Below are 21,058 nucleotides of genomic sequence, written 5' to 3' on the forward strand. Positions count from 1 at the left end.
GCACGACCCAAGGTTGCGAAATCCATTCTGGAAGCGGATATGCGTGACGAGGAGACGCCGGAACGTGATCTGCTCGTAGCAGAGGTAATCATTCTGGGGGTCATAATGACAGGAGCCACTTTTATAGAAAGGCAGTGAGAGGAGGAGTAAGTGAAAAGGTAAAAGGCATACAATCGGAGAGAATGCGGGTAGAGTCGGTCTTCTTGTGAGCAAAGGGTGCCATGAAAGCCTTTTGAACGATGGCTAGTTTAGATGAAATATCTCGGCCATTTTCTTGTTGTGGCTGTTGCTCTTTCGACGACATTGCATTGCTTGAAAAATAGCCGCAGACTCGGAGCAGAGCACTTCAACAGGACTTGACATAACTTTCTCACACTTAATTATATTTATGACCATCCAACATCTACAATCAAACCCAGTCCAAATGGTCGCAAATCATACTCTTTGCGCATATACTCTGTGCGATACTCCATAGTTTCCTGCTGCGTCTCCGTCTCGTTTTCAACCATCCTCGTCCGCCACTGTGGCCAGAACCCATTCGTTGTCGTAGGAGTTGCCGTCCGTGGCATCTCAGTTCTTGACTCCGACTCAGTGGGTGTAGGAACCGCTTGCACTTCCTGTCGTTCCAGTTGTTCCCTCAAGCGCTCAACGCTGACGTGTTCCCAGCGCGATATATTAAACGGCTCAAACAATCCACCTGCGGAGAAATCACACCAACACCGATCTGCAGCACGTATCACATTCGGTAACGGCTGCGAGTGGTTGGGCATAAGCGTTGCATTAAGAGCTTCTGCAAAAGTTGTGATGTTTTCGGACCAAGGCGTGGCCAATGGACTGTCAAGCGGGAAAGGCTGCCAGTAGCATGACGATATGAAGAGGGTGGTCAGCAGCACAATGCAATAAAAGCTAAATGTTGATAATTTAGACGCAAAGATATGGAATTTGAAAGCGCAGCTCACCATGGCTTTGCATGCATAGTTAATGAGAAGAGGAAGAGAATGAGAAAGTACGGCGGCGCAGTGGGCAAAGGCAGAAGTAAAAGCGGCAGAAACCAACGGGTACACCTGGCAAAAGATAAGCCAAAGACGGGGGACAATATAAAAAGGAACATACCACATTTTCTTGTATAATTACTTGCTGGACAGTAATGTACGAGGAAGGTGGGGATGTTGGATCACGTAAGCACCCAACTCTTTAAAAGATTCTCGACGATTCCACGACATCCCAATTCCACAATCATCATGGTCCAACATCCTGAAGTTCTATGGGCACAACGCAGCTCCCAGTTTGAATCAGAAAAGGTTCATTCTATCCATCTCAACGCGTCGGCCTCTTTTAACTCTTTCTCAAGAACGTGATCTATGTCACTGTGAACTTGCCAGATATCCAGGAAAAAACCCTCGAGTACAACTTGACCCCTTCTTCCATCTCTTTCAAGGCAAAGACTGGAGAGTACGCCTTTTTCTCTCTTCAATCAACCCTACTCTCATCTTCCTCTTTTTCTCCTTTTTTTACTTCTTCTCCTTACCATCAGCCAATCCAAGGCCATCCCGGAAAAGGAATACGCATTCAACCTCGACTTCTATGCTGAAGTGGTGCCAGAGGTCGGTGGTATCTTGACTTTGGAATCACGCGCTCTCATCTGATCTTGATCTCAGCAATCGACCAAAAAGCTGTCTTCTCGTTCCCTTTCTTTGATCCTCCAAAAGAAAGACAACAAGACCGAATATTGGCCCCGTCTCTCCAAGGAAAAAGTAAGAAACGCGTTCCTCAAAACAGACTTCAGCAAATGGGTCGATGAGGATGAACAAGACGGCAATGACGTTGAGCCACTTGAACAAGACGACCCAACAGGTGGAATGGGTGGCATGGGTGGCATGGGCGGCATGGGTGGTATGGGTGGCATGGGTGGCATGGATCTTGAAAAGGTATCTTGATCTTCCACATTTTCAAGAGCGCGATTAAACAATGCATGTCACAGATGATGGCACAGTTTGGAGGAGGAGGAGCGGGCGGAGGCATCCCCGACTTCGGTGCTGGTTCGTCAAGCGCTGCCGATGAGGGAGGCGATGACGATTCAGATGATGATGGTCCTCCCCCACTGGAGGAGGCTGAGCCCCCCAAGTAATTTTACCAGGTCGCATCCCGCAGCAATTTGCCGTCTGCATGTACACGAATGTAGCAAAAAAAAATATAGCAGCAGAACAACTTTACTTGACTCTCTTGAGATGGTTCATGCAAGATGGAAATTATGTTGGCATCGTAGGCTAGGAGAATAGTTGCAGTTTCGACAAGTGACTTTTCTAATATCTGCAACTAATTTTAGCATATCAGCCATTTACATCCAGAGGTAAGTTATGTGATCTGTCCAAGTCAAGTCTACCCAAACCATTCCATTGCCGCTCTAAAAATCTAACTGCGACATGATGGTATAATTCAAAAATCTAAACCGCCCGTATCCTACCGTGGGCTTTGCTTGCGTACGGACTCGTGAGTTTTTGTTGAAGGTAAAACGAGTATTACGCTCGATCGGCTTTATCTATTGTGACTTCCAGCTTTCCGTCCACGCTCTTCACCGACACGCTGTAGCGTTTGCAGATGAGATCACGAAAATTCACTAGATGAAGAGTAACCAGCCCACCTCGTGAGATTTTCGACGAGGTAGTCGGGTCTCGCATCTGACTCCAAAAGTATTTGTCGACTTGTCGAAGTGCACACCGCAAGCGTTCGAGACCCCGCAGCGCGGCCTGACTTGATGCCGGAAATAGCATCTTCTACCACAAGACCTAGAGTTCACAAAGAAATTTATGAGCCTTGATGGTGAGCACCTTTAGAAACTCACAATTAATCGGATCCACGTTACAAAGTCGCGCCCCAGCAAGGTACGGGTCAGGATGCGGTTTTCCTCGATTCACGTCATTGGATGTAATGATTCCTCGCTCGGGCGTTTGGATACCAGCACACGCGAGGGCCCGCGGCGCAAACTTATTGGAAGCTGTTTTTTTAAGAAAAAAAAGAAAGGGGAAAAGTCCACACGTTAATTTTTTTTCTTTCGCCTTTACAAGTCGTTCGGGAACCTACCAGACGTGACAATGGTCCATTTAGCATTAGGTAGCGAAGCAAGCTAGAGTAGACGGTTCATGCACTTGTTGAAGAGCGAGCTATATGATTCTGACCTGTGAGATCAACTCATTGGCGCCTGGTAAAGCGGTAGGTCCGCCTTTAATGACCTCGTCTTCAAAGCGGTCAATCTCTTCCTGCCATAAAGGTACGAGGGGTGAGGCGAGAACAACTGGACACTAGACCCTTCACGAACCTGGAGTTTTGATTCCTCAGTAATACTGCAATACTCCTTCAAGGTATCGTAAAGTCTTCTTCCATGGGTAGCGTGGGCAACGGCAAGGGAGTCGCCGAGGGAATAGTTTTCGCTAAAGGTCGCCCAAGCCCTCAGGACGCCAGGCGTAGAATCTATAAGGGTGCTTCAAAAAACAGATAAGGAGATCGGAAGGATAGTAAGAAGGTTTCTTACCCGTCCATATCGAACAAGATCTTAAAGGCAGCATTAACCCAAATCGACTCTCAGGTTTATATCATGGGACGTACAGCGTCTACAAGGATAACGTTCGACATCTCGAATTTTCCAAAATAAGCGGATTGGCGATGAGAGGTTCGTGGTTGGAGTTTTCGTGTGGGAACCGGCCCGGCGGATCAAGTGCATTCCGTAGAAGACGATAACTATTCTGAGTAGTCACTTTTCGAAGTTTTCATATCGAGGCGACTTCTGGTAGTCTCCCGTAGGCAACTCTTGGGCAAGTCCTATGATGAGGGTGATGATAGTCGATCTCCTAAACTTCTGGTGGAAGTAGACATTAATATTCTATAAGTAGTTACTTACTACATACATAACAATGCCATGGTTTTCGGTGATGTCGGCATCAGTGTGCAACGGTACTTAGTAAGGAGTGGTGGAAATAGTCGAAGACGATAGCTGATGTGGATGATGATCGAGGGCTTGCAATTGGAGATTGGCGCCATTTATGGATTAACTTGGGTAAAGGTCAGCTTGTGTTGCTTTTCAATCGAAAGTTCTCCAAAGGAGTGAGGTGAGGTACCCAGGAGGCATCTGACCAATATCTGACGTCTCCTGGCGTTGACGGTTGAGCGTTGATTGGAATTTCCATTGGGATATGCTTTGCGGCAGGGGGTGAGAGTAACGAAGGGACCAGCTCGATGCCAACCAGGATCATTGGGTGACTTCCCGTAACATAAATCTATATAAACGAATAAATCTGACCCTTATCGGAGTTTGAAATGGGTACCCTGGCTTGCGATTTAATCAAGCAAATAAACCGTAACGCCAACTGATTAGATTTATTCACCTGACATGAATAAACTTACTTCCCTCTCATCTGAGCTGTTTTGAGGACACACAGGCCCATGGATGGGTGTATTGTAGTTGATGCTCAATCATATCAGCCAGAAAGTAGGACACACAATGAATGAAGCCGAAAAATGTCAACTTGAGCTGAACATGCTGTGGTTCTGTGAGTTATGTGCTGAGAAGATTGTTTGTGGAAGGAAAAACAGCTTCGGAGAGGAAATTTTGGAACCAGAGGACGTTGGCACTACTAATAAACTCCGTAATGGCTTCAAATTATAACGAGAGAGCAGACTGCCCTCAGCCGTAGGAGAGTAGAGAGGGATGAGGTAGAGCTGACTAAGCTAGGTGGGAAGAAAACGTACCCAGGAAGGAAAGGTGTCATGATGGCAGGGTTGATTCCAGCGTTTGAAATCTATTCGAGGGGTCTGTACCCTCTGAATAGATTAAGGTTTATAACTGGGTGCCAACCAGGGCCTCCATCAAAGTCGAACCCTTACAAGACTCGGCATCCCGGCAAAAGACCCTAGATCTCGTCGATTTATTTAAATCTAGCGAATTTGTGTTACGGGAAGTCACCCATTGAGTGGCAAATCCCGTTCAGGGGTCAATGGTCAAATTTCAATGCTTATACTTAACGGGGCAGGCCAAGGGCAGCCATCATCGAGCCATCAACAATTGAAGTCGACGCTTGACCACACTTGACCTTCAAAGGGGTGATCTAGTACTTTGCCAGGACCATTGAATAAGTCCGCCACGTCATATCGTGCATGACAAGAATTTGGGAAGACGCTGTACGGACCGTTGCGTTCGTTAACAAACAGAGGCTCGAGCGTCGAAAGTAAGTGCGATAAGGAAGGGTTGCCTTTGCAACAGTTCATCACGAATTTAATTTTAGACACATTGCGCTAAAAATAGATTGACTGTTTTGTTATAAATCCCCTCAAAACGCATCTCAGGCTTGACTTTGTTCTCCAAACACCCCCTGCCTCTTTTCTTCCCTTCCGCTCCTTGCCCTTTTCTTTATCTTCTTTCAGTTTTTTTTCGATCAGTGATCGTCGACGCAGCTAGTACTGCCTCTTGCACTCAAATACTCGCCAGTGAAGCATTGAAGCATGAAGACTTCATCATTCATCGTCGCCCTGACCCTGGGCCTTTTCGTTACTGCTACTCCTGGGCCAATCATGAATGGCCGACAGATATCCGAGGCTCGTAGAGGTGGTAAGAATCCTGGCAAAGGTCGACAAGCTGGTGTGCGCATCAAATGGTTCAGGAATTTGCGAGTTGCTGCTCACAAAATTATTTTCATCAGGCTACGTCCAGTAGTACCACCGCTGGCGCCACCGCTACCCAAATTGCCGCTCAAAATTCGACTGCAGCTACTGGAGGAAATTCTGGAAACAACGGAGGAGATCCTCAGACTTCCCTCAGTGCGTACAATTCAGAGTCAACTTCTGATTCCCACTTATTTGGAACGGTATCAAGCTCTGGATCCCAAAGTAATCGCGACAGGGTTCGCAAACAACGGACAAGGCTCGTCAACATATCTTTTACTTGTGCATGCCCAATTAATCAAATAATATTTAGATGTTCCCGAAGCTGGTGAGCCTTGACTGTCTTTTGAGGAGATGTATTAATTTTTTTTCAGGCCAAGTGGCGTCGCTCACATCGTCGAACAACTTCATCAACTTCTGCCTCACGGTGCCGAACCTTCCAATTACCAACGGCAAGCAGATCACGACAGGTTCATGCAATCCCGCTCCGATGGGAGTTATTCCATCATCCGACAATATGCCCTCTGCCAAATTCACTTTTCCCAAAAATGGTGATACTATCAAGGCGACGACAGCTTTCACCATCAGCATGGCTGTGAAAAATTTCCAGACTGGCGCCTTTGTCAACGCACAGGAAAATTATTTCGCAGCTCCACAACAAGTGAATGGCCAAGGACAGATCATTGGCCACTCGCATGTTGTGGTAGAGCAACTCACCGCACTTGATCAAACCACTCCCACGGATCCGAAGACTTTTGCCTTCTTCAAGGGATTGAATGCCGCCGCGCAGAATGGTATATTGACAGCTGATGTCACCAATGGGCTTCCGTCTGGCTTCTACAAGCTCTCTTCTATCAACACAGCTGCCAATCATCAGCCAGTGCTTGTTCCAATAGCTCAGCACGGATCCTTAGATGATGCCGTTTATGTGAGTGGTATCGGACGGATATTTGGCTTTTATTCTAACAAACGTTTTAGTTCACGATTACTGATAACGGGCAACCTGCGGCAGTACGTCCATCCTAGCTTCTAGGAGTTCATGACTCATCTTGTTTGATAGAACGCCGCCGTTGCTTCTGTCAGTGCTACCACTGCATCAACAACGTCAGCCGCCAGCAGCAAGACATCAACAGGAACGCCTCCGCCAGCAAATGGAGGACGAGGGGGTGGGCGGGGCGGCAAGGGTAGGCGGATGATCGCTCGCTCTGACTCGGCAAGAGCCCTCTAGTTGGAACTGTACTTAGTCCCCCATTCATTGTAATTCGTAGCTTTTTGAGTACCTGGTTTATTAATTGAGTTGTTTGTTCCACCTAGCTCTTTGTTGGAGACTGGACATCTGAAGTATGAAAGCGGAATTATTGTAACTGAACTTGAGCGCGACTCGGTGAAAATGAACGATTTTTTGCTAGTCCAGAAGCATGTATCTACGCTTGGGTAGATGATCGACATTTGTGCTCTGCTTCCCATCGAGCCTTCATGAGGCGCAAACCTTGGGCTTTTGAGCTAACCAATGGGCTATGAGATAAAAGCTGCATCTGGGCGGCCTGCAGATGGGGTGGAATAAGAGCATCGCTGCGAATCACCTTGATAACCTGGGTCAAGATTGCAAGTTATGGACGCAAAGGGTACGTACTGATCCAATTGCCAGGAAGAAGGAAAAGGTGGCTGCACTGCTTAACATGTATTGCGAGAGTGTGGCCATAAATCCACGAGGTCCAGCACCACCCCTTTATAAGCGTCAATGAGGCCAAGATTTTGTAGCTCGAGTTGACATACCTAATAATGCTCCATGAGCCAAATATAAAACCTATCGTCAGACCCACTCCTCCACCCATTACTGCACCCATCCTAACAAGCTCATATGTTAGCTGTGAGACAAACTTGACAAACAAAGTTTCAATACTTCACTAATGAGAGCGAAAAGTTAGGAGGAAACAAAAAATATGAGAAGCGACTGACTTTTCTGCCATACAGAGGGACCCGCCTGGCCATGTTGTTGAGGTACAGGTGGCATTGGATATACTTGGCGTGGAGTTGCAAAAAACCCAACCTGATATTATCCAAACCAACATAAACACCAGGGGTATGTCTTCCTTTCCTCATGCTCAGCAAGCCCAGATCAGTGAGTTCGTCTTCAATGGTCTACTCAGTTTCTTACCACGTTTCTCGCAGTTAGGGCTAACCAGCGCGACGTATATCACGTTTCCTCGTTAAGGGATCAAACGGACACCGTTCTGAGGTCATGGCTTGGTGAATAGTCACTCAATCATCCAGAACGCGGGAGCTCACAAGAGCAGGAACACGGTGGCTAACCAGATGGGACAAGGAGGTCGGAATGTTTGTGAAGTTGCTTTATTATGGACTCACCACTGGACGAGGTATCTCCCCCTCTCTACTGTTTAGACAAGACTGACCTTTCACGATCCCCAGCAACCCAAACTCTGGGTGAAGAATACACTGACATATGGCAGTACTCTATCTTCAACAAATCAACGCCTCCTTCTCCCCTGGCTCGCGCCGTTCTCGTTCTCTTATCTGTCGTACCTACCTACCTTTTGGGTAAATGGGGAAATGCCTTGAACAACGCATCTCATCCAGAACGCGCAAAATGGTTCAAGGCGATACCAACTGCTTTAGAGGTGGCAGCGGAACTTAATCTGGCGTTCTTCTATTTGAGAGGAACGTATTACGACCCTGTGAAGCGACTCATGGGGATTCAACATGTACGTGTACTCGGTTTACAATACCCTCAACAGTCGTGGAACTTTTGACCCAGATCTCGTCCTTTCGTGAAGATCCACACACCCGACCTCCATCATATTCTTTGCTCGGGGTCCTCATAGGTGTAAGATTGCTATATCGATTGAAGCAAAACCTCCCTTCTCTTGCCTCTCCCCGCGATGCCAACGTAGATGTTGAGACTCCGGAGAATCAGGATATTTTTCTTGACGAGGATCGTATTTCCTCGTTTTTGACCAGGGAGCATCCTGAAAGTGAACCCGCTCGACCTGCTGAGGAAGATGAAAGAACTGCTTTAGATTTCGCTGCGATCCCCGGCGGAATAAGAGCATCTAGAAACTGCACTCTCTGTCTCGAAGAGCGGACAGACAGCTGCGTGACGGAGTGTGGGCATCTATTTTGCTGGAGTTGTATAGTTGGCTGGGGTAGGGAAAAGGTAAGCTGTTGTCTCGCTTACGATGCTCTTCAATTCCCATTTCCCATAGGCCGAGTGTCCCCTGTGTCGACAATCCCTTGTCCTGTCGCGCCTACTTCCCATTCATAATTTGTGAAGGCGGTGGGAAATTTATCTGAATTGTACAAAAATGGACGGCTCTACAACCTAACTATGATACTTGCTGTATAAGAGTTATATTATCCCCTTTCAAGAGAATGCGGCCTGTCGAAGTGAGCAACTAAAATTTATTGGATAGACATGTCAGGTAAAAGGCTCACCCAACTCCCTTCGCGGTTTTGCGTCCTTCACAAATACTTCTGCAGCCTCATCGATGACAATGTTCATAAACTCGTCAAATCCCTAGGTAATTGATGCCAATGAGCGACAGTTTGACGTCTAGATGGACGGCAGCGTTACGCACTATTATTCTTCCCTCGATCCGCATTTCGACATTGTCGTATAGCCAAATAACCACTTTCGTTTTCTACAGTCTGGAGGTAAGGCATAGACTGATCAATATTAGATTGGACGGACTTGTTGTAGGTTTTTGAAGATAACATTCTATTGGAGTACGTCAGTCATTTGTCTCCGCAGCATAAAAATTGAAGTGCATACGATGGGCTGAACCATCACACGCTGCTGGCGCCCGGACATTGTCTTAAAAGAGTGAAGGGAGATGAGAGAAATGGATTGAGAAGTGTTGAGTCTGTGAGGTTAGGGCTGGGTTAGGGTTTAACTTTACACAACTCTGCTCACGTGGCACAGTTATTGCCTTCCAGTGAACGACGCGTCGTCGTCAGTTTGTTCAGCAACATGGAGGTTAGTTTCATCTGCATCACCTAGCGCCGCGACTCGCTCTGATGTTCGTGTCCAGGTGTTTGCTCCTGCAAACTCGTCCACAGCAGCTGCTGTCACCTTCATCACATTCGTACAGGACTTGAAGAAGAAAACCAAGACATGGGGTCCCATGATAGAGTTATGCGCCAACGGGGAGAAGACACTCGAACGATTTAGATACCAATTTCCAGACGACTGGCTCTATAGCGATCAACTTAGAGGGGAGTGGAGTGCTTATAACGAGATTTTGAAAAGAAAGAACGATTCCATTCAGGAGCAACTTGGTGAAAGCATTTGAACTTATGTTCCCAGATGAAAAACTGACGTCCAATCTTACAGCTGGATTGCAGTTGAAGATAGTGGCTGAAGACAAGATTGTGGAGAATAAAATTAACGACATCCTACAAGAATGGGAGCAGACACGCCCTGTGCAAGGGAATATGCGCGCCGACACAGCGATGAATACCATCAACGTCTTCGAGGGGAAATTAAACCGCGTTCAAGAAGAATACGACCTTGTGTGTCGCGCCAAAGAAGCTCTTGATCTCGAGTTGATGCGGCACACTAGACTTGAACCTGTGTTTGAAGAATTACGAGACTTGAAAGCCGTATGGACAGCGCTTTCCGGGATTTGGAGCCAGATCACTGAACTGCGGGAGTTGGCTTGGGCGACGGTTCAGCCTAGGAAGTTGAGGCAACACATTGACGGGCTTTTGAGCTCTACAAAGGAAATGCCAACCAGAATGCGGCAATATGCAGCCTTTGAATATGTACAAGACGTGCTTCGTGGTCTGCTGAAGTCGAATGCGCTTGTGTCAGAACTAAAATCTGAGGCGTTGAAGGACCGGCATTGGAAGCAACTCTTCAAAAACTTACGATTGCCATCACAAATCAGCTTGACGTTGTATGTGACCTACATTCTGAGGAATTTTAACAGCATAACTAATCGCTTCTAACAAGAATGACCCTTGGGCATGTCTACGACTTGGATCTCAAGAAGAACGAGTCGCTCATTAAAGAAACAATTGTACAAGCCCAGGGAGAGGTGGGTTACCTCAATATCAGGTTAATTCAGGTTGTCATTGACCGGCGAAAAGATGGCATTGGAAGAATACATCAAACAAGTAAAGGAAACCTGGACAAGCTACACGTTGGATTTGGTGAACTACCAAAATAAATGCCGTCTCATTCGGTAGGAGGATGTAATGCAGGCATTTTCTTCTTACGCTAATTCCTTTTTTTTAAGGGGTTGGGATGACCTTTTCAACAAGTGTAGCGAGAACTTGAATTCCCTTACTGCCATGAAATTATCTCCTTACTATAAAGGTGAGATTACCGCTTGTTGTTTTCAAACAAGTCTAATTACGTCTTTGTAGTCTTTGAGGAGGAGGTATGTTTTCAACACTAATAATGACTGGTCGTAACTAACATTTATAAGGCTGGTTCTTGGGAAGAGAAACTAAACAGGGTCCACGTTCTCTTTGGTCCGTTTTCTTCGCCTTTTCAAGTTCTCACTCTGAATATGGCGACCGGTAGATGTTTGGATTGATGTGCAACGCCAGTGGGTCTACTTGGAAGGTATCTTCTCGGGAAGTGCAGATATAAAGCATCTTCTCCCTGTGGAAAGTGCTCGATTTCAAAATATCAACGCGGAGTTTTTGACCGTGATGAAAAAGGTCTACAAATCACCTTTCGTCATCGACGTCATGAATATCCAAGGAATACAGAAGAGTTTGGAGCGCCTTGCGGATCTACTGAACAAGATTCAAAAGGCGCTTGGAGAGTACTTGGAACGCGAGAGATCATCCTTTCCTCGCTTTTATTTTGTCGGAGATGAAGACTTGCTGGAAATCATTGGAAATAGCAAGGATATCTTGCGGATCATGAAACACCTGAAAAAGATGTTTGCCGGCATTTCAACTATCCAGTTGGACGATGACCTGACCCAGATTCAGGGAATGTCGTCTCGAGAAGGAGAGGCAGTTCATTTTTCCGAACCCATATTGCTCAAGGATTTCCCAAAAATCAATGACTGGTTGGCGAGGATAGAAAGCATGATGCGCCTGTCTTTGGCGAACTTGCTAACGGATGCTGTTGTCGATCTGCAAGCATTTTACGGCCAGGGTTCCAGACTTGACGCGGAGCAGTTCATGACATGGATGGAGAAATACCCAGCCCAGCTTGTCACGCTCGCCGTCCAAGTTGCATGGACATCGACTGTGGAAGCCTCTTTAGAGTCTGCTCAAGCTCCCGAGTCATCTCTGGATACAATCCACCAAGCCCTTGATCTCCTGTCGGATATAGTTCTTAAAGAGCTTGCCCCGGTTACGCGGCGAAAGTGCGAGCATCTCATCACGGAACTAGTACATCAGCGCGATGTGACACGTACTCTTGTTCAGCAACGCGTCCTCGATGCAAAAGGGTTTACGTGGTTGTATCAAATGCGTTTCTACCTAGACAAGGCCATCGAGAATCCTTTAGACAGACTCTCGATCAAGGTCGCAGATGCCTCATTCCCGTATGGTTGGGAATATCTTGGAGTTCCCGATCGACTTGTTCAAACACCTCTTACGGATAGAGTGTATTTGACCATGACCCAAGCTCTCGACAATCAGCTGGGTGGAGCCCCTTTTGGACCTGCTGGGACGGGTAAGCGGAGTGTATTTCAAGGGATAATTGAGCTGAATCAGCATTTCAGGCAAGACCGAGTCTGTGAAAGCTCTCGGAGTGCAACTAGGCCGATTCGTTCTTGTCTTTTGCTGCGATGAGACTTTTGACTTCCAAGCTATGGGGCGCATTTTTGTTGGTCTTTGTCAAGTCGGTGCATGGGGGTGTTTTGACGAGTTCAATCGTCTTGAAGAACGGATCCTCAGTGCTGTTTCTCAGCAAGTCCAAGCCATTCAGCAAGGCCTGGCGTCTTTGGTTAAGAACCCGAATGTGGAAATTGAATTAGTGGGGAAGAATTTAAAGATCAACAAGAATATTGGTAAGTTGTTCTGTTTTGATTGAGTCTTCTCAGCCTATTTCGCTTGTATCCAGGTATATTCATCACTACCAATCCGAATTACGCTGGCCGATCACAGCTACCTCCTAACCTCACCAAACTCTTCAGACCGTATGTCGACTTTACTTTGACAATCCAATTTAGCTCAGTCTTTTCTGTAGGATGGCAATGACACGTCCTGACCGCGAGCTCATCGCTCAAGTAATGCTGTTCTCACAAGGTTTCCGGACAGCCGAATCCCTCGCGTCGAAAATTGTCCCCTTCTTCAACCTTTGCGACGAACAACTTTCTCCTCAACCTCACTACGACTTCGGTCTCAGGGCACTCAAAGCGGTGCTTGCCAGTGCCGGCATTCTTAAACGAGAGCGACTGCAAAGCACCCGAGCAAAAGCACAAGGAGATGAAGTTGTTGGGCTGTCCGACAATATTTCTGAACAAATTATTCTCATTCAAAGCGTTACCGAAACTATTGTTCCGAAACTGGTGGCCGATGACGTTCCCTTGCTTACAAGGTACCAGAATTCCATTCATAGATCCTGGTAAAGCTAATGCTGTAGTCTTCAGCCTTCTAGCCGACGTTTTCCCAGGTGTTGATTACATGCCGGTAGATTTAGATGCTCTACGCGAACAGATTCTTAGAGTCTGCAAGGAACGGCGCTTAGTCGAAGGAGAAAGATGGGTTTCAAAGATCCTTCAGCTTTACCAGATACAAAAGATTCAGCATGGTTTGATGATGGTTGGCCCATCAGGAACCGGGAAGACGAACGCGTGGCAAGTTTTGCTCGCTGCCCTCGAACGCCTCGACGGTGTAGAAGGCGTCTCATACGTCATTGATCCCAAGGCCATACACAAAGACGCATTGTACGGCACTTTAGATCCAACCACTCGAGAGTGGAATGATGGGCTCTTCACACATGTTTTACGTAAGATCGTGGACGATGTTCGCGGAGAAAGTGGGAAGAGACATTGGATCATTTTTGACGGTGACGTAGATCCAGAATGGGTCGAAAATTTGAACAGGTATGATTCCTGCCTATGTAGTGATATCGGGCAGCTGAAGTTACTTTAGTGTCCTCGACGATAACAAGTTGCTCACACTACCTAACGGAGAACGTCTCAACCTACCTCCTAATGTCCGAATCATGTTCGAAGTCGAGCACTTGAAGTACGCAACCCTAGCCACCGTTAGTCGTTGTGGGATGATTTGGTTTAGCGAGGACGTGGTCGAACCATACATGGTTTATCGAAATTACCTTGCCACCCTGGCGTTCATGCCCCTGGACGCAGACGAAGAAGATGCTGGGGATATTCTTGGCCATCGCGTGGACACGCTAAGCTCAGACGCGACTGCGTCAGCAAATCTGGAGACACAAAAGCAAATCGCATCAATTCTCGATCGCTACTTTGCAGAGGGTGAACTCGTCAGCTCTGCCCTCGTGTTTGCCGAATCGATTGAACACATCATGGACTTCACCACAACTCGTGCTCTTAACACACTGTTTTCACTCATGAACAAAACTGTTCGAAACGTTATCGAATACAATATTCAACACTCCGATTTCCCACTCACTCTCGAACGTGTGGAGCAATATGTCACAAAGCGGCTTCTCATAAGCATCATTTGGGCCTTTTCAGGAGATGCCAAACTAGATTTAAGAGCCGAGATGGGCGAGTTTCTGCGCAAACAGACGGGCATCGACCTTCCACCATTGGCGCCTGGCAGTTCATTAATCGACTACGATGTTCAGGTGTCCAGTGGCGACTGGATCGCCTGGCAATCAAGGGTTCCTGTCATTGAGATTGAAGCTCATGCGGTAACAGCTTCGGACGTCGTGGTTCCAACCATGGACACGGTACGCCACGAAGAAGTTCTCTACTCTTGGCTTTCAGAACATAAACCGCTTATGCTCTGTGGCCCTCCAGGTTCAGGGAAAACAATGACCTTGTTCAGTGCTTTGCGAAAACTCCCCGACCTGGAAGTCGTTGGACTTAATTTCTCGAGTGCAACTACACCCGAACTTATCCTGAAGACTTTTGAACAGTATTGTGAATATCGCAAGACACCAAATGGTGTTATTTTGGCACCCATTCAGATTGGTCGCTGGCTCGTTGTCTTTTGTGATGAAATCAACTTGCCCGCAGCCGATAAATACGGCACGCAGCGAGTTATTTCTTTTCTCCGTCAGCTGGTAGAATGCGGAGGCTATTGGCGAGCGAGCGATATGGCATGGGTCAAGCTGGAACGCATTCAATTCGTTGGAGCCTGCAACCCGCCAACTGATCCTGGTCGAGTTCCGCTTAGTCACCGATTCCTTCGCCATGCCCCCTTGGTAATGGTTGACTATCCTGGAGAGATCTCGTTGAAGCAAATTTACGGAACCTATAATCGAGCACTTCTCAAAGTGGTTCCCAATCTTCGTGCGTATGCCGAACCACTGACGGATGCGATGGTTTCGTTCTATCTGGCCTCACAGAAGCGTTTCACGACAGATGTCCAAGCACACTATGTCTACAGCCCCAGAGAGCTTACACGTTGGGTCCGTGGCATTTATGAAGCCATACGCCCGCTGGAAATTCTTTCCGTTGAAGGGCTTGTTCGTATTTGGGCCCATGAAGCATTGCGCCTATTCCAAGATCGTCTCGTCTCTGAAGAAGAAAGGTTGTGGACGGACGAAAACATTGATGCAGCAGCATTGGAGCATTTCCCGACTATCAACCGCGACGAAGCATTGATTCGTCCCATTTTGTTCTCCAATTGGACATCAAAGAACTATATTCCAGTTGATCGAGAAACCCTGCGAGAGTACACGAAAGCCCGCCTTCGCGTTTTCTATGAGGAAGAACTCGATGTCCCACTCGTCCTTTTCAATGATGTTCTGGACCATGTCCTCCGTATTGACCGTGTGTTTCGGCAAATTCAAGGCCATCTTCTACTTATTGGTGTTAGTGGCAGTGGAAAGGTATGTATCTCTTGATGGTAATTCCCTCCATTTTTCTGACTGTTCTGTAGACCACATTGTCTCGATTTGTTGCTTGGATGAATGGTCTGAGTATTTTCCAGATCAAAGTCTCCAATAAATATACCGGAGATGATTTCGATGATGATTTGCGGACGGTTCTCCGCCGATCGGGTTGCAAGGGCGAAAAGATCTGCTTTATCATGGATGAATCCAACGTGCTTGACTCGGGCTTCTTGGAACGCATGAATACGTTATTGGCCAATGCTGAGGTTCCAGGTCTTTTCGAAGGAGATGAGCATGCGGCTCTGATGACTGCTTGCAAAGAGGGTTCCCAGCGTGATGGTCTGATGTTGGATTCTCCAGAAGAATTGTATCGATGGTTCACCCAACAAGTGGCCAAGAATCTTCACGTGGTCTTCACAATGAATCCTCCTGAAAACGGTCTTGCGTCGAGAGCTGCTACATCTCCAGCCTTGTTCAATCGTTGCGTTCTCGATTGGTTTGGGGATTGGTCTGACCAAGCGTTCTACCAAGTCGGCATGGAGTTCACCCACACCCTTGATCTTGATTTGCCCTCATACGGCCCTCCTGCTCATTTCCCTGTCGCATACCGTGGACTCTCTATGCCTCCAGTCCATCGAACGGCAGTCGTGAACGCCTTGGTTCATGTACACTCATCTTTGCATCCGATCAATCAACGCCTCAGTCGGCGTCAAGGCCGCTACAACTATGTCACACCACGGCATTACTTGGATTTGTAAGTTCACTTTCTCGGCCTGATCATCTTGCTCACAATTGCGTAGCATCAACCACTATGTCAGACTCTACACGGAAAAACGTGATGAACTGGAAGAACAACAACGCCATCTCCATGTCGGTCTAGACAAGTTGAAAGACACTGTCACTCAAGTTGAGGAACTCAGGAAAAGTCTCGCCATCAAGCGGTCACAGTTGGAAGCGAAAGATGCAGAGGCCAATGAGAAGCTCAAGCGAATGGTTGCTGATCAGCAGGAAGCTGAGCAGAAAAAGGCTGCGTCCATCGAAATTCAAGCAGCACTGGTTGAGCAAGACCGCAACATAGAACAACGTCGCGCCGTTGTCATGGCGGATCTAGCAGATGCCGAGCCCGCGGTTCTTGACGCCCAAGCTGCTGTTAGCAACATCAAGAAACAACATCTTCAAGAAGTACGTACGATGGCCAACCCTCCAGAGGCGGTTAAATTGGCCATGGAATCAGTTTGTACCATCCTTGGTCACAAGATTGATAGTTGGCGCACCGTGCAAGGCATCATTCGTCGGGACGATTTCATTCAGCGGATCGTCAACTTTGATACCACCACTCAAATGACGAGGCAACTTCGTGATACGATGAAGAAAGATTTTCTTAGCCGTCCTTCTTACAACTTCGAAACAGTTCAGCGAGCAAGCAAAGCTTGTGGGCCTCTTGTCAAATGGGCTCTGGCTCAAGTCCGCTTCTCAGAAATTCTTGACAAGGTCGAACCCTTACGGAACGAAGTGCAATCCTTGGAGATCCAAGCCGAGACTACTAAAAAGCAGGCTAGTGCAATCATACATATGATCGCAGAGCTGGAGTCCAAGATTGCCCGGTACAAGGACGAGTATGCGCTCCTCATCAGCGAAACTCAGGCTATCAAATTAGAGATGGAGCGTGTTCAAAGCAAAGTCGACCGGAGCATGAAGCTTTTGGAGAGCTTGTCTTCTGAACGTAGTCGCTGGGAGGATGGAAGTCGCACATTTGAAGCAGAGATGAGCACAATTGTCGGGGATGTCCTTTTATCTGCTGCATTCCTCGCATACGGGGGATTCTTCGATCAACACTATCGCGAAGTAATGTGGCAGGAATGGTCCAACCATCTCGCTGAAGCAAACATCAAGTTCAAACCCGAATTATCATTCACGGAATATCTATCGACAGCCGATGACCGTCTAAGCTGGCAATCAAAGTCTTTGCCCTCGGACAATTTAACAACAGAAAATGCCATCATGCTCAAACGCTTCAATCGTTATCCTCTCATTATTGATCCAACTGGACAAGCAACCACCTTCTTACTGAACGAATACAAAGAGCGCAAGATAACCGTGACGAGCTTTTTAGACGAAGCTTTCCTGAAAGTCCTGGAGAGTGCCCTTCGCTTTGGAAACCCACTCTTAATTCAAGATGTTGAACATCTGGATCCCATTCTGAACGCTGTTCTCAACAAAGAAATTCGACGCACAGGCGGTCGAGTACTTATTCGATTGGGAAGCCAAGACATCGATTTTTCACCATCTTTCACAATGTTCTTGTCCACCAGAGATCCATCCGTCGAATTTTCTCCTGATATCTGCAGCCGTGTCACATTTGTCAACTTCACGATGACCCGAAGCAGTTTGCAAAGCCAATCTCTCGATCAGGTATTGAAGGTTGAACGGCCTGATACAGAACGGAAGCGGACAGATTTGATGAAGGTCCAGGGAGAGTTCCGCCTTCGCTTGCGAACTCTTGAGAAGCTCCTACTCCAAGCCCTCAATGAATCATCTGGAAACATCCTTGACGACGACAAGGTCATTGACACTCTTGAAACTCTCAAGCGTGAAGCTGCGGAGATCACGCGCAAGGTGGAGGAAACAGATGTTGTCATGAGAGAAGTTGAACAAGTGACAGCGGAATACCTCCCTCTCGCTCAAGCTTGCAGTTCGGTGTTCTTCGTTCTAGAGCAACTCAATCTGGCCAACCACTTTTATCAATTCTCTCTCCGCTTCTTCCTAGATATATTTGACTATATCCTGCACCACAATCCAAATCTCAAAAATGTCGCAGACTACAGCAGCCGACGCTCAATTTTGTTAAAGGACCTCTTTTTGGTTGTGTACAAGCGTACATCTCGTGCCTTGCTCTACCGCGATCACCTTATGCTCGCAATGCTCCTTGCTCAGGTCAAATTGCGGGGTGTGGAAGAAATCACAGATGAGTTAGAGTTTCTTCTAGAGAGTGGTGATGGGCTTGCACCTGCGGTGGCAGTTTCGCATCAGGAGCAGCAACACCCTCTGCTGTCGCCTGATCAGTTAAATCGCTTGAACAACTTTGCGAAACAGACTCTTTTCAAACCTGTACAAGCTCACATCACGGAACACGAGGATCATTGGATACCTTTCCTGCAATCGGACACCCCAGAGCATCTGGTTCCAACCCCATGGGAGCCAAGTACACGTGAGTTTATCGATTTTTTAAAAATCCCTCCACTCAATTAAGTTCCGCCTTAGCCGCTGTTGAAGCCATACGAGCGTTGCTAATTATGAAATGCTTCCGGCCGGACCGTCTCTTGCAGTCCACCGCAATATTTGTGAAAACCGTCTTTGAAGCAGACATCTCTGCCGAGTCAACTTACGAACTGGGTTCCATCGTTTCTGACGAAGTTCCTGCTGCCACCGCAGTTGCTTTAGTGTCGGTTCCAGGTTACGACGCCAGCTACCGAGTCGAAAACCTTATCAAGTATACAGGAGCTCGCTCGACATCGGTTGCCATGGGATCTCAAGAGGGATTCACACTTGCTGACCAAGCCATCGCAGCAGCTGCAAGGCAAGGGACGTGGGTTCTGCTCAAAAATGTACATCTGGCACCTTCCTGGCTTGGTCAACTAGAAAAGAAACTTCAAACACTCAATCCCCATCGTAATTTCCGGTTATTCCTGACTATGGAAGCCAATCTCTCTATCCCAGTCAACATTCTGAGGCAGTCTCGCCTAATCATGAACGAGCCTCCACCAGGAATAAAAGCCAACCTTTTAGATTCGCTGCGCAACATTCCTTCGCATCGCCTTTCTCACGGTCCTGCGGAGAAAATACGTTTATACTTCTTACTTGCTTGGTTCCATGCCGTTGTTCAGGAGCGACTCCGTTACGTTCCTTTGGGCTGGAGCAAAAATTATGATTTCAACGATTCCGATATGGCATCTGCCTTCAGCACCATCGACGCCTGGCTGAACTCCGTTTCCAAGGGACGGGCAAACATAGATCCTGCCTCGATCCCTTGGGATGCGCTACGAACGCTCGTTAAGCAGTCAGTTTATGGAGGAAGAGTTGACAGTGACTTTGATCAAAGGATCCTCAACTCATTCGTAGATGGACTATTTACCGCCCAGGCGTACAACGTAGATTTCAACCTCGTACCCACGTTGACTGGGGACCAATTGCTCGAGGCTCCGGATGGCACTAAGATGGAGCATTTTTTGACCTGGGTGCAAGCGCTGCCTGACCGGGAACCCCCATCTTGGCTGAGTCTTCCTCCGACCGCTGAGCGTGTAATCGCTATTGCTCAAGGTAACGCCCATCTTCTATATATCAATCTAACAGCACCGCTCACATCCATTAGGTAATGACTTGCTGGGAAAGCTTCGCAAAATGAGAATGCTGGCCGATGATGACGAAGATGTTGCGACCATAGCTGCTGCCAAATCCCAGACGTCACAACAGCCTGCGTGGATGAGGACGTTGTTGGACCGTTGTCGTGAATGGCTTTCTCAATTACCCTCTGTAAGCTTTGCTTCCTTGTCATTCATAATGGTCATCTTATCCATTGAATTCTAGGAATTCAATACTCTTACTCCACAATCTGCCGAACACCAAGATCCACTTTACCGTCTATTTTCTCGCGAGGGATCCATTGGCCGAAAACTTCTGGATCAAGTTCGAAAAGATTTGACCGATGTTGTAAAAGTTTGTGAAGGAGCTCTAAAACAAACCAATCATCTGCGAACCCTGATGAGCGCTTTGACGAAAGGTATGCAGCCTTTCGAATTTGCCTTTAGTGACGTTTTGACCAGAAAGCAGGTCAAATTCCGGAACATTGGCGGCGCTACAAAGTGAACAAAGCGATGGCAGTCTCAGGATGGATTGCCAACTTTTCACGACGATTGTCACAGCTGGATTCTATTGCTAAATTGGACAAGTTGAACAATGTGGAAGTTTGGCTGGGTGGCTTGTTCTTCCCAGAAGCCTACGTGACAGCCACCCGGCAGTCCGTTGCACATAAGAAGAAGTGGAGCTTGGAGACGTTGACTCTACGCCTCGATCTCGAGCGTGTCAATGATCCTAGTGCCTTCATTGTCGATGGTACGTGAAGGTTCGTTGGATGTAGGACGAAAAACTCACGGGCAAATTTTTTAAGGTTTGGCGTTGGAAGGTGCATCATGGTCCACCAACCAGCTTGTTCTGAACGACGGAGATACCGTTCGACTCAATCCATCCCAACTCCGTTGGGTGCAGGTTGACGACTCCGCTCGGGATGGTCACGTCAATTTGCCCGTTTACCTGAATAACGATCGAAGCGACGTTTTGTTTACAGTTGATCTGCCATTTGACCGCAGTTCAGGTCCGTTGGTGGCAATGAGAGCCGTCTGCCTTACCGCTGGAGGGTAGTGGATACATTAC

At 47.3% G+C, this 21,058-nt stretch overlaps 8 protein-coding genes across 8 annotated transcripts; 4 read left to right on the forward strand and 4 right to left on the reverse strand.

Moving 5' to 3' along the window:
- Positions 1-386: 386 nt before the first annotated feature.
- On the reverse strand, positions 387-1,118 carry LACBIDRAFT_300907 (uncharacterized protein; the record flags this gene model as incomplete). Its single annotated transcript, XM_001873875.1, has 3 exons — positions 387-906; positions 960-1,064; positions 1,114-1,118. The coding sequence occupies 3 exons, from the start codon at positions 1,116-1,118 to the stop codon at positions 387-389; spliced, it is 630 nt and encodes a 209-aa protein (XP_001873910.1).
- A 123-nt stretch (positions 1,119-1,241) lies between these two features.
- LACBIDRAFT_300908 (uncharacterized protein) lies at positions 1,242-2,128 on the forward strand (the record flags this gene model as incomplete). Its single annotated transcript, XM_001873270.1, has 5 exons — positions 1,242-1,301; positions 1,352-1,452; positions 1,535-1,604; positions 1,659-1,928; positions 1,982-2,128. The coding sequence occupies 5 exons, from the start codon at positions 1,242-1,244 to the stop codon at positions 2,126-2,128; spliced, it is 648 nt and encodes a 215-aa protein (XP_001873305.1).
- A 391-nt stretch (positions 2,129-2,519) lies between these two features.
- LACBIDRAFT_300909 (uncharacterized protein) lies at positions 2,520-3,563 on the reverse strand (the record flags this gene model as incomplete). Its single annotated transcript, XM_001873876.1, has 7 exons — positions 2,520-2,583; positions 2,642-2,786; positions 2,843-2,995; positions 3,082-3,124; positions 3,177-3,257; positions 3,317-3,468; positions 3,530-3,563. 7 exons carry the CDS (start codon positions 3,561-3,563, stop codon positions 2,520-2,522), a joined length of 672 nt encoding a protein of 223 aa, XP_001873911.1.
- A 1,930-nt stretch (positions 3,564-5,493) lies between these two features.
- Positions 5,494-6,880, forward strand: LACBIDRAFT_300910 (uncharacterized protein; the record flags this gene model as incomplete). Its single annotated transcript, XM_001873271.1, has 5 exons — positions 5,494-5,911; positions 5,966-5,980; positions 6,027-6,580; positions 6,631-6,663; positions 6,713-6,880. The coding sequence occupies 5 exons, from the start codon at positions 5,494-5,496 to the stop codon at positions 6,878-6,880; spliced, it is 1,188 nt and encodes a 395-aa protein (XP_001873306.1).
- A 196-nt stretch (positions 6,881-7,076) lies between these two features.
- On the reverse strand, positions 7,077-7,666 carry LACBIDRAFT_300911 (uncharacterized protein; the record flags this gene model as incomplete). The annotated part of the gene is made up of 5 exons (XM_001873877.1): positions 7,077-7,235; positions 7,286-7,379; positions 7,429-7,500; positions 7,556-7,559; positions 7,612-7,666. 5 exons carry the CDS (start codon positions 7,664-7,666, stop codon positions 7,077-7,079), a joined length of 384 nt encoding a protein of 127 aa, XP_001873912.1.
- Positions 7,667-7,737: 71 nt separating this feature from the next.
- Positions 7,738-8,942, forward strand: LACBIDRAFT_300912 (uncharacterized protein; the record flags this gene model as incomplete). Its single annotated transcript, XM_001873272.1, has 6 exons — positions 7,738-7,774; positions 7,825-7,902; positions 7,950-8,030; positions 8,083-8,375; positions 8,429-8,827; positions 8,877-8,942. The coding sequence occupies 6 exons, from the start codon at positions 7,738-7,740 to the stop codon at positions 8,940-8,942; spliced, it is 954 nt and encodes a 317-aa protein (XP_001873307.1).
- A 54-nt stretch (positions 8,943-8,996) lies between these two features.
- LACBIDRAFT_300913 (uncharacterized protein) lies at positions 8,997-9,481 on the reverse strand (the record flags this gene model as incomplete). Its single annotated transcript, XM_001873878.1, has 5 exons — positions 8,997-9,049; positions 9,106-9,187; positions 9,249-9,311; positions 9,362-9,388; positions 9,443-9,481. 5 exons carry the CDS (start codon positions 9,479-9,481, stop codon positions 8,997-8,999), a joined length of 264 nt encoding a protein of 87 aa, XP_001873913.1.
- A 159-nt stretch (positions 9,482-9,640) lies between these two features.
- Positions 9,641-21,046, forward strand: LACBIDRAFT_300914 (dynein heavy chain protein 1; the record flags this gene model as incomplete). Its single annotated transcript, XM_001873273.1, has 21 exons — positions 9,641-9,646; positions 9,702-9,948; positions 10,004-10,568; positions 10,625-10,709; positions 10,762-10,856; positions 10,911-10,990; positions 11,041-11,054; positions 11,103-11,148; positions 11,201-12,313; positions 12,363-12,650; positions 12,704-12,779; positions 12,830-13,180; positions 13,233-13,688; positions 13,738-15,628; positions 15,679-16,385; positions 16,432-18,839; positions 18,893-19,948; positions 20,001-20,161; positions 20,216-20,408; positions 20,459-20,740; positions 20,796-21,046. 21 exons carry the CDS (start codon positions 9,641-9,643, stop codon positions 21,044-21,046), a joined length of 10,371 nt encoding a protein of 3,456 aa, XP_001873308.1.
- Positions 21,047-21,058: the final 12 nt, after the last annotated feature.

The sequence above is a fragment of the Laccaria bicolor genome, genomic scaffold, assembly GCF_000143565.1.
Source record: "Laccaria bicolor S238N-H82 LACBIscaffold_1 genomic scaffold, whole genome shotgun sequence".
Taxonomy (NCBI): Eukaryota; Fungi; Basidiomycota; class Agaricomycetes; order Agaricales; family Hydnangiaceae; genus Laccaria; species Laccaria bicolor.